At 40.1% G+C, this 12,543-nt stretch overlaps 1 protein-coding gene across 3 annotated transcripts in view; it reads left to right on the top strand.

Moving 5' to 3' along the window:
• The window catches only part of tbl1xr1a (TBL1X/Y related 1a), a 148,123-nt gene that overhangs the window by 100,421 nt on the left and 35,159 nt on the right, over positions 1 to 12,543 (top strand). For all 3 annotated transcript variants that reach the window (XM_073041111.1, XM_073041112.1, XM_073041113.1), the window contains 3 exons: positions 8,043 to 8,106; positions 9,644 to 9,741; positions 10,941 to 11,001. In XM_073041111.1, coding sequence (XP_072897212.1) covers positions 8,043 to 8,106; positions 9,644 to 9,741; positions 10,941 to 11,001 — 223 coding nt within the window. The remainder of the gene's footprint in view (positions 1 to 8,042; positions 8,107 to 9,643; positions 9,742 to 10,940; positions 11,002 to 12,543) is intronic.

Below are 12,543 nucleotides of genomic sequence, written 5' to 3'. Positions count from 1 at the left end.
TTTCAAACAGATTTTTCATGGTGCTCAATAGAAGTAAGTTCCAGTTAAAAGCAAAGATGGTAAGTGTGGGGAGAGCCTGTCATGGATAACTGAGGGAGTAAAGGAAGGCACCAAATTAAAAGCTCGTGCACACAAAGTCGCCAAGAGTACTGTAGTGGGAAACGAAGATTGGGAAAACTTTAAAAAGCAAAAAAGAACCACTAAGTGAGCAATAAAGAAAGGGAAGATGGATTATGAAAATAAACTAGCACAAAATATAAAAAAAAGGATAGTAAAAGTTTTCATAATTATATAAAGTGGAAAAGGTGGCCAAAGTGAATGTAGCTCTTTTGGAGGGTGAGAAAGGGGAATTGATATTGGGTAATGAGGAAATGGCCAAGGCTTTGAATAACTATGTTGTGTTGGTTTTCATGGTGAAGAACACACCTAACATGCAAAAGTGAGATGATATAGATGTGATGGGAAATGAGGACTTTGATACAATAGATATTACTAAAGAGGTAATGCTAAGCAAACCTGTGGGCCTGAAGATAGACAAGACCCCTGGTCCTGATGGAATGCATCCCAGGGTGCTGAAAGAAATGGCATAGGTTATACTTGAGGCTTTGGTAACACTTTACCAAAATTCTCTGGACTCTAGGCAAGTTTCATCGGATTGGAAGACGGCGAATGTCACATTACTGTTCAAAAAGGGATGTAGGCAAAAGGCAGGTAACTGTAGGCCAGTTAGTTTAACATCTGTAGTTGGGAAAATGCTTGAAGTTATCATTAAAGAAGAAATAGCAAAGCATCTGGAAAGAAATCGATCCACCATGCAGACACAGAACTTGGAGTTCTTTGAAGATATAATGAGTACAGTGGATAGAGGGGAACAGATGGATGTTATTTGAATTTACGGAAGGCATTGGATAAGGTGTCACACAAAAGACTTATCCATAAGGTAAGGATGCATAGAGTTGGGAGTGATGTATTAGCATGGATAGAGGATTAGTTAGCCAGTAGAAAGTAGAGAGTTGGGATATATGGGCGTTTCTCTGGTTGGCAATCAGTGATGAGCGGTGTGCTGGGCCGGCAACTATTCACTATAACATTAACGTTCTGGAAGAGGGGACTGAGAGGAGTGTATCTACGTTTTACTGATGACACTAAATGGAGTGGAAAAACAAATTATGCAGAGGTTACAGAAAGTCTGCAGAGATATGTAGATAGATTAAGTGAGTGGGCAAGGGTCTGGCAGATGGAGTACAATGTTGGTAAATACGAGGTCATCCACTTTGGAAGGAAAAATGGAAGAGCAGATTATTATTAAAATGGTAAAAGACTGCAGCATGCTGCTGTGCAGAGGGACTTAGGAGTGCTTGTGCATGAACCACAGAAGGTTGGTTTGCTGGTGCAGCAGGCTATCAAGAAGGCAAGTGGAATATTGGCCTTCATTGCTAGAGGGATTGAATTTAAGAGCAGGGAGGTTATGCTGATTTGGAGGTGGTGCAGAGGATGTTCACTAGGTTGATTCCAGAGATGAGGGGGTTAGACTCTGGGATGAGAGATCTAATGGAAACATAAAATTAGAAAGGGATAGATAAAATTATGAAAGGCATAGAGGCAGGAAAGTTGTTTCTATTAGTAGGTTGAGACTAGAACTAGGTGACATAGGCACAAGATTTGGGGGAGTGAATTTAGGATGGGAATGAGGGGCAACTGGTTTTCCCAAAGACTGGTGAATCTGTGGAATTCTCTGCCCAATGATGCAGTGGAGGCTACGTGAGTAACTATAAGATGAGGTTGGATATATTTTTGCATTGTAGAGGAATTAAGGATTATGGGGAAAAGGCAGGTAGGTGGAGATGAGTCCATGGCCAGATCAGTCATGATCTTATTGAATGGTGGAGCAGGCACGGTGGACCAGATGGCCTACTCCTGTACCTATTTCTTATGGAACTAGAGGAACCAACACATTTGACCACTGTTATACCACATTCAAAAACACTTGCAGTGTCATCTCACACTACATTTTGGAAAGACAATCACCTGGCTGTACCAGCATACAGGCAAAGACTAAAGAACAGAGCACCAGTGGTGAGGAACAAGAAGGTGTGGTTAAGGGAGGTGGAGGAGTACTTGCAGGACTGCTTTGAGTTGGTGGACTGGACATTATTTAGGAAATCATTTTTAAATCTGAATGAATATGCCACAGTTGTCACTGATTACATCAAGGCCTTTGTGAATCTCTGTGTGCCTTTTGAGAACATACCGGACATACCTAAACCAAAAGCTTTGGATAAACCAGGAGATTTGTATTCTGCTGAGAGTTAGATCTGTGGCATTTAAGACTGGTGATCCAGAAGTATACAAGAAGGCGAGGTATGACCTACAGGAGGCTATTTTAAAAGCTAAGTTCAATTCCGACTGAAATGAGAGGTGGAATTGGATGCACGTATGCTCTGGCAGGATTTGAAGGCCAATTCATCCTACAAGGTGAAATCTAACATCATGAAACTGTAAAGACAAGGAAATCTGCAGATGCTGGAAATTGAAGTAACACACAAAATGCTGGTGGAACACAGCAGGCCAGGCAGCATCTATAGGGAGAAGCACTGTCGATGTTTCAGGCCAAGACCCTTCGTCAGGACTTCGAAGGGTCTCGGCCTGAAACGTCAACAGTGCTTCTCCCTACAGATGCTGCCTGGCCTGCTGTGTTCCACCAGCATTTTGTGTGTGTATCATGAAACTGTGGTGCTTCACTCCCAGACAAGCTCAACAACTAATGCACACTTTGAAAGAGGGAATAGGCCTACACCTGTGCGAATCCCTGCAGTATCTGTTGACCATGTGATCTTTGTCATGGAGGCTGATGTCAAAGATTCTTTCATGCAGGTGAACCTTCACTAGGCACCAGGCCTTGATACTGTATCTGGTAGGGCACTGGACACCCATGCCAACCAACTGGTGGGAGTTTTCAAAGACATCTTCAGTCTCTCTCTGCTGTTCTCAAAGGTTCCCACCGGCTTCAGAATGGTGACAATCAAAGTAGCACCTGGACCTGCTGCAGTCTACCTATCACCACAACAGATCTCACTGGCTTTCCATTTGGCCTTGTCGCACCTTGACAGTAGCGATTCCTACATCAGGCTGCTGCTTATTGATGACAAATCAGCGTTCAATACCTTCATACCCTCAGTACTAATCAACAAGCTCCAAAATCTGAGCCTTTGTACATCCCTCAGCAATTAGATCCTTGTCTTCCCCATTAGGAGACCACAGTCAGTGCAGATCAGAAATAACATCTCCTTGCTGACAGTCAACACTGGTGCACTTTAAGTAAACACAACGTACACTGCAGATGCTGTGGTCAAATCAACACGTACTAACAAGCTGGATGAACTCAGCAGGTAGGGCAAGTCAAATCAACACGTACAAACAAGCTGGATGAACTCAGCAGGTCGGGCAAGTCAAATCAACATGTACAAACAAGCTGGATGAACTCAGCAGGTCGGGCAAGTCAAATCAACATGTACAAACAAGCTGGATGAACTCAGCAGGTAGGGCAAGTCAAATCAACATGTACAAACAAGCTGGATGAACTCAGCAGGTTGGGCAAGTCCTGACGTCCTGATGAAGGGTCTCGGCCCGAAACATTGACTGCTCCTTTCAACGGATGCTGCCCGACCTGCTGAGTTCATCCAGCTTGTTTGTACATGGTACATTTTAAGGATGTGTCCTTAGCCTGCTGCTTTGCTCTCTCTACAATCTGTAACTGTGTGGCTAGGCACAGCACATGTGCCGATGACAGAACTATTGTTAGCAGAATCTTGGATGGTGATGAGAAGGCGTCCAGGAATGAGTTCCGTTAGCTGGTTGAATGGTGTTGCAACAACAACCTGACACTCATCGTCAGTAAGACCAAGGATTTGATTGTGGACTTAAAAGGGAAGTTGAGGGAACACCCACCTGACATCATCGAGGGAACAGCAGCGGAAGGGTGGGTTTTGATTTCCTGGGTGTCAACACCTCCTGAAGATCTATCCTGGGCCCAACATATTGAAGCATTTACTGAGAAGGCACAACACAACTCTATTGGATTAGGAGTTAGAAGAGATTTGGTTTGGCACCAAAGACTTGCAAATTTCTACAGATGTACCATGGAGAGCACCACCATCTGGTATGAAGGGGGTGACTGCATAGAATTGGAAAATGTTGTAGAATGTTGCGAATTTGGCTAGTTCCATCATGGGCACCTTTAAAAGGCAATGCCTTAAAAAGGAGGCATCCAGCATTAAGGACCCCATCACCCAGATAGGTCCTTTTTTTATTGCTGTCACCAGGGATGAGGTACAGGAGCCTGAAGACACACACTCATTATTATATTTTTTGGGAACAGCTTCTTGCCCTCCACCATAATATTTCTGATGGACAATGAACCCCATGTACACTGTCTCAATATTTTTGTGCTATTTTTTGCACTAAATTTTTAAAATATAGTTTTTATAATGTCTAGTTATTTTATTATGTAATGCAATTTACTACTGCCGTAAAACAATGAATTTCACGACATATGCCAATGATATTAAACCAGATTCTGATTCTCAAATAGCAGTAGCACTTTAATAAGTCATTTGACAGAGTGCCACATGGTGGGCTGGTTCAGGAGCTTAAGACATCTGGGATCCTAAGCCAGCTGACTAATTGGTTGAAAAATTGATTTGGTTATAAGAGCTGGAGGAGGTTGATGAAGTAGGTCCATGACCAGTGGTGCACTGCAGAGGATGGTGCTGGAGCCTTTGTACTTTGTGATGAATGTGAATGTATGGGAAATAGTTTGTATGATTGTAAGTGACACAAAAGTTACAAAACTTATGGGTAACAAGAAAGGACGTTTAAGGGTACAGCAGGATTATAGATCAAATAGAAGGTTGGGTGGAGCAGTAGCAAATGAAATTTAGTCCTGACCTATGCATGGAGGTGCAGTTGGGAAAGTCAGTCATGGGTAGGACATGATTAAAAACTGGGAAACTGTTAAGTATGTTGATGAACAGGAGGACCTTGGTGTTAAAAGTGTTAACACAGGGTAGTTAGGGTGGTGAAGAAGGAATATGACATACTTACCTTCATAGTTTATAGAATAAAATATAAAAGCTATGTTGTTATGTTTCCATTTTACATAATGCTAGTTGGACTGCACTTGGAGTATTATATGAGGTTCTGGTCATCATACCAATGAAAGGATTTAATTGTGCTGGAGGGAATGCAGATGAGATTCACCAGGATATTGCATTGGTTGAGGGACTTTAGTCATGGGGAGAGATGGGTTGGTTGGTTAATTTACCCTGGAGACCGAGGAGAGGCCTTATAGAGGCTTTTAAAATTATAATTGGCCTAACAAGGTAGATAATTGGAATCTTTTTCCCTTCTAAGGATGCAATAAGAAGAGGACTTAGTTAAAGATGAGAGGAAGGAGCTTTAAAGGGGATTTGGGAGATGGAGGAGGAAGAAGTTTTCTTTCCCACATAGAAAGTGATTGATATCTGGAACTGGCTGCCAGATGAGTTGGATACAATCACAGTTTAAGAGACATTTAAAAAGATTATTGAATTGTAAGACATAGAAGGATGTGGAACATACACAAAATGCTGGAGGAACTCAGTAAATTGGGTAACATCAATGGAGGGCAATAAACAGTTCATGGTTTGGGCTAAGAACCTTCATTAGAACTGGGAAGGAATGGGGCAGAAGCCAGAATAAGAAGGTGGGAAGGGAAGGAGATTAGACCAGGTAAGGAGTAAGTGGGGCCATACTGACATATTGATGAGATCAAAGTCATCACCTCATATTCTGCCTAGGTAGCCTCCAACCTGATGACATGAATATTGATTTCTCTAACTTCTGTTAATTTCTCCTTCCTCCCACCCTCTCTCTTTTTTCCGTTCTCCATTCTTATCACCCGCTCCCCCCTTTTCTTCTGCTCATCTGACCAACACCAACCTCTGGTTCTCTTCCTCCTTTCCTTTCTTGCATGCTTCACTGATCTCTCCTATAGGATTCCTTCTTCAGCTCTTTACCGCTTCCATCTACCTCTCCCAGTTCTTAATTCATCCTCTTCCCATTCCATTTCCTTCACCTGGTCTCATCTATCACCTGCCAGCTTGTACTCCTACTCCTGCACCTCCTTATTCTGACCTCGCCCCTCTTCCTTTCCATTTCTGATGCAGTCTTGGTCTGAAACATTGACTGTTTATTCTCCTCCATAGCTGTTGTCTGACTTGCTGAATTCATCCAGCATTTTGAGTGTGTATCTGTCTCAATCCTGCTCACCTCACTTGGAACGTGTAGCGGTCAAGTGTTGTTCATTTTATCTGCTGATAGAGTTTTCTGCCATCATCCTTGTAGCAGTGTACATTCCACCTTTGGCCAGTATCAGGCAGGCACTGGAGGAGCTGAGCATCAGCTATCACAAAACAATGCACTCTGATGGCTTCCCTATCATTGTGGGGGATTTCAACTAGGCCAACTTAAAGAAGTCTCTGAACAACTACCACCAACATGTTACTGGAAGAGCTAACACACTTGAGCGCTGTTAAACCACCATCAAAAACACTTACCATGCCATTACACACCCGCACTTTGGTAAGTCCAATCACCTGGCTGTACTTCTACTTCCGGCATACAGGCAGAGACTAAAGACCACAGCACCGTTGGTGAGGACCAAGAAGGTATGGTCAAGGGAGACAGAGTGCTTACAGGACTGCATTGAGTTGGTGGACTGGACAATATTCAGGTATTCATCTCTGAATCTGAATGAATATGCCACTATTGTCACTGACTTCATCAAGATCTGGGTGGACAAATGTGTGCCTTTGAGAACATACTGGAATGCCCAAACCAGAAACTGGATGAACCAGGAGATTCGTAGTCTGCTGAGGTATAGATCTGAGGCATTCAAGACTGGTGATCCAGAACTATACAAGAAGGCCAGGCACAACCTATGGAAGGCTATTTTAAGAGTGAGACAGCAATTTCAGTTGAAGTTGTACATGCAATAGGATGCATGTCAGCTCTGGCAGGGTTTGCAGGCCATTACTTCCTACAACACGAAACCTAACATCCTGAGTGGCTGTGATCTATGCTATTACAAAGGCTCAACGGCAGCTACATTACATTAGTAGGAGTTTGAAGGGACTTGGTATGACACCAAAGACTCTCAAAAATTTCTTCAGATGTACAGTGCAGACAATTTTAACTGATTGCATTGCAATGCCACCTGGTTTGGAGGGGTGACTGCATAGGATCGGAAACATCTGAACAAAGTTGCAAACTCATGGGCACTAACCTCTCCAGGATAGAGGACATGCTCAAAAGGCGATGCCTCAAAAAGGCAGCATCCATCATTAAAGACCTCAAAACCCAGGACATGTCCTCTTCTCATTTCTACCATCAAGGAAGAGATACAAGATCCTGAAGGTGCACACTCCACACCTTACAGTTACCTCTCCTCTGCCATGATATTCCTGAATGGACATTGAACCCATGAACACTACTTCAGTACTTGCTCTCGTTTTGCACTACTTGTCTAATTTAATGTTCTTTTTTGACACATAATACATGATGCAATTTATAGTTTTTATTATTATATATTTCAATGTACTGCTGCTGCAAAGCAACAAATTTCATGACAAATGCCAGTGATATTAATTCTGATTCTGAAGATTTCCAGCATTTACAAGAATATAAAAGAATGTGGATCTAGTGTGGATTAATGGGATTTGTGTAAATGGGGAAAAGGTTTTGGCGTGTACAGACCAATATTTGTGCTTGATCACCATGCTCTTCAGCAAAGACTATTGGATTATGTTAACTATAAAAGGTGTTGACTGATTTGCCTCTTTCTAATCCAGTGATGTCCCAGCACCAACTAATTGAAATTGTTTTAGATAGATTTAGGATTGAACTAACCATCTTCCAGTTAGTTATGACTCAGCCATTTAATGCATACATACATTTTTTGTAAATTTGTTTATTGCAATAATTGTTCATCTCCATTGCCTTAGAGTGAAGGCACACTTCTGGCAACAGGTTCATATGATGGATTTGCACGAATATGGACAAAAGATGGTGAGTAAACAACATTTACAACTAAAGGTTTTATTTGATTCAATATTATTTTTACCCCTTGCATTATTGTGTGAGATATTCATATGGATTAGTTTTAGGTGACAGAAAGAGTGGCTATTTAGCCCATTGAATTAATGCCAGCTCTCACTTATTTCCTTTAGTCTATCCTCTCTCAGGTGTTGGTTGGCAAGGGAGAACTTAATGTTATTTTTGTGCTAACTCTTGGAAAGAGTATAAAAGCCTTTCAACTGCTTTCATTTATTTTGTTTTTTTAATGCCTAGTGTAGAAACATTTCACTTTGGCACCATTGCAATTTGATCTTTCTTTGTATGTTTATAAGAGCTTTGGCCAGAAAATTCCTTACCCCATGACAAATATATACCATCAGTATTCATTTGCTATTTAATCTGGATTGTTAACGTAGATGTTAATGTAGCATATTCGCAGTTCAGGTGCATTGCATGTAATGATGCAGACCTGTAATGACATTACATGTAGTGATATAGACATGTAATGTCACTAGATCCATAAACTTAGCTATTGTCCAAACATGTGGTTGTTTTATGAAGTAGAGTAAATTCAGTCCAAACCTGATTGTTGTTTAGAACTTGTTGTATGTTCTATATTTTGTAATCATTGATGGTTATCGTTCTGATGGAGAAATCTTATCGCTGAAGATGGGTGGGTTCTGGACAGAGAGCTGAGAAGCTTTTACAGGGGTGTCCTCTGATCGAGACACTTGACCACCAACAGTCAGTCACCTTTCTTTGTGCTAAGTACGGTTCCATCCAGTCAAATGCTTTCCCCGATCTCCATTCACATTAATTCTACTAAATTTCTCATTGCTGCATTTAGTGAAGATCAGTACCATTGATCTTCTAGTTTTTGGATTTCAGTTTTCTTGTCTGTAGTTAGGCCTACAATATGTAGCTGTTGTCCTGCTGAAACCCAAACCATGCATGAATGAGAAGGCTTTGGTGAATAAGTACTGTTTCATAACACAGTTACGTTTCATCATGTGGTTGATTGATTATAGACTAATGGAACAGTAATTGGCTGGATTGTATTTAACTCTTGGGCATGGGTATTTTTCCAGATTTTTTGGAAATGTGTCAATACTGTGCCTGAATAGTTTGATCAGTGATGGTTCTTCTGCAGTGTTAAAAGCAACATACTGTCAAGCTCATAATGCGTTGTTTGCTCACTGTGCACAATGGAGTGAGCTCAATTTGCTGAAAAAGTCAGCTCCCTTGGGTGGAGGGTAACCTCATGGGAAATATGAGATGCATCATTCACTGTATTTTTCTGATAGAAAATCATCTATGGTGATGTACCTATACCATGGAGATTGTCAAAGACACTGAATTGATTCTTTCATTACCATTGGCAGGTAAACTCTTAATAGCTCTTCCCTTCAGGACTTGGCTAAGGCTAAAGTAGCTGCTACTTCACTGTAAAAGTCAACAATGGAGAGCAAGTAACTCTTTGTGTCTGCTTTCATTCTTAATATTTATCTCTTTTTGTCTCTTTGTTAAGGTAATCTTGCTAGTACCTTAGGCCAACATAAAGGACCTATATTTGCATTAAAATGGAACAAGAAAGGAAATTTTATTCTTAGTGCAGGAGTGGATAAGGTAAGATATTAAAGTATGTTCATGACTTCAGCTTCAGTGCAAGCAATTGCAAATTCTTATTTAGGAGTTAAATTGACAGTTTTTTTAATGTACTTCATGCTACTAAATAGATAACTAACATGTATGTGGGCTATTTCTGGCCTGTATAGAAGCATCAAGCACACTTGTGAGGACTGGGTAGACTGCCGGTCTGATTGATCTGAACTTGCAAACCACCCACTGTACTGCTACTAAGTTTGGTTTTAATTGAGTATATTCCAGTAGCAGTCCTGCTTATTTGGTAGTCACTAGATCATCTGTCACTGGGCTTAATTAACAAAACTTACTCAAAAATTAACAAAATCAAGACATACGTGGAGAATTTGTATTGAGTATCAGGTGAATGAAAATATTGCCAGACCACATTTTCAATTGCTTAGATTGGAAACTTGTAAAAATTATAGTGATTTATTTAAGGCCAGAGAGTCTACTTGACAAAATTAAAATCGAGATCATGAGGGCATTTTCTTTATGGGCCTTAATGCAAGTTCATTTTCAGAACTATCATCACAAGAAATAAAACCTAATTCACATTAAGTTCATTTTTCTGTAATAAATACTGGACTTTGTCAATGCACTCCATAAATTTTTAGTTTTAACAGAAGAAAACTTTACATGTGGATTTTAAGAGTCCATAGGCTCTAGAGAAATGGCCTGTTTCAATTTAGTTATGAAATGTAAGGTTCTCATGAACTAAAGTATAACCGATCAGAAAATTACTTAATGTAAAATAAACTTGGTTGCACTTGGCTAAGCTCAATTTGGAGAGAAGTCAAAATGAGAAAACTGGAGGATTTTGTTTTAAAATGGGAGTAAACAATGCCAAATGCTTAGGCATATTTTGGAAGTTGCTAAATTTATAAATTTGGATGGAACAAATTCCATAATGAAATGCTAGTAGCATCAAATACTGAGCCTGCTATTAAGTGTCCTGAATTGTTAATGGCTTTTAAAAAAGATGATTTCCAGGAAATCATGGTGACAAACATCTGAAAATAACCAAGTAGTTAATTTTAGAATTTGTGTTTTATGTAAGTGACCTGTTCTATTTGATTAAACTAAAACATGTAAAAGTGATTTGAATTCACAGTCTGGCCTTCTTTGGCAAAACAAAATTGCTGCACACCACTGAACTAATCATTGAGTTCTGATTTTTGCAGACAACAATTATTTGGGATGCCCATACAGGAGAGGCCAAACAGCAATTTCCTTTTCACTCCGGTAAGCTTCCAGAAATCTTAGCACAGGATGTTCACTGGAGCTACTAAACATTTTTTCTCCTTGTTGAATAGTTGAATTATCATTTTTGAATGATGTATTAGAGATATTCATGAACTTTGGTTGAGGATTCTAACATTGCACATCTTCTCAAATCACATACTTTTCTGTTCAAAAGTGAAGAGTGCTTACAAATTTTCAAGGCTTCCTTTCAAACGGTTAAGCGATTTGTTGCAAAGATAGATAATTGTTAGAACTGTAGTTATAGAATAAAAAGTCAAAAAATTACTTCTGTATTTGAAAATTTCTTACATATAACAGTGACATAGAAATTAATCAGCATAAATACAGGTAGTCCATGGAATACATAAAGAGAAGTCTACAAACTGATTTCTCTGTTGGTCAGAAATTTCCGTTTGCTATAGTAAGCCGTGTCAGGTATATATGTACTTGTTTATTTTTTCCAGTTCACTGGATAATCATCATAATACTACTCTTTATAAAACAAATTACTTTCAAATTTTGAGTATCAGCCCTGAATCATGGTCATGGTATAAACCATTTTATCTGACCAATATTGTTTGATGTTTAATTGCTTGATGTGTCTCTCTACCCCCCCACCCCACTACAACCATCTTTTAAAGTGCTTACAGTTCTTATTTTGCACTAGAAAATGATGCTGTTAAATTTTTAAATGTGATTAATTTACAAAATCAAAGAAACCCTGTAATTATCCCAAAAATCTGAAATTGTTAAACCAAGCCCATAATCAGCAGGAAGATGTGAACTTGCACAGCTTCGGTGTGCTGTAGATTCCTATTTGTAATTTTTGGGGAATTCTTAGCAATCTCCTGATCTGCTTTTGGACTGCAACCAAGAATTTCCCGCCGCCATTTCTGCAATAGGGTTAGAACTTTTCATTTGTTTTATCTGCTGTAAGGTTTTAAGTACATGTTGAAAAATAATTAAAAATGAAAATTACACAAATTAAATAGTCTTGAGTTAGTTGCCTGGCAATGATTATTGCTGAATGGCAAAATTAATAGCGATGCTTCAAAAATTTAAAATTACCGTAGATTCCGGATTATAAGCCGCTACTTTTCCCCCACATTTTGAACAGCTTTGAACTCTGCGGCCTATAATCCAGAGCGGCTAATACATGTTTTTTTTTCATGCCGCCTCGTAAACATTTTGCCTCGTAACAGTAGACCAATAAAATTGATGAATAGTTCACAGAGGTCCAATGAAATTGTACGATAAATCAAGCGCACTTTCACAATTAAATTATTGTAAATCAGTCATTTGTACTCACCCTCATCAACATGGAAAATACTCGAAGAAAATCAAGACCCGAGCGCGTCAGACCCGATTAGACCCGATCGCATTGCGCAAGCGCGTCAGACCCGATCGCAATGCGCAAGCGCGTCAGACCCGATTAGACCCGATCGCATTGCGCAAGCGCGTCAGACCCGATTAGACCCGATCGCAATGCGCAAGCGCGTCAGACCCGATTAGACCCGATCGCATTGCGCAAGCGCGTCAGAC

The sequence above is a fragment of the Hemitrygon akajei genome, chromosome 3, assembly GCF_048418815.1.
Source record: "Hemitrygon akajei chromosome 3, sHemAka1.3, whole genome shotgun sequence".
Taxonomy (NCBI): domain Eukaryota; kingdom Metazoa; phylum Chordata; class Chondrichthyes; order Myliobatiformes; family Dasyatidae; genus Hemitrygon; species Hemitrygon akajei.
This window is presented reverse-complemented; position numbering and strand designations above follow the sequence as displayed.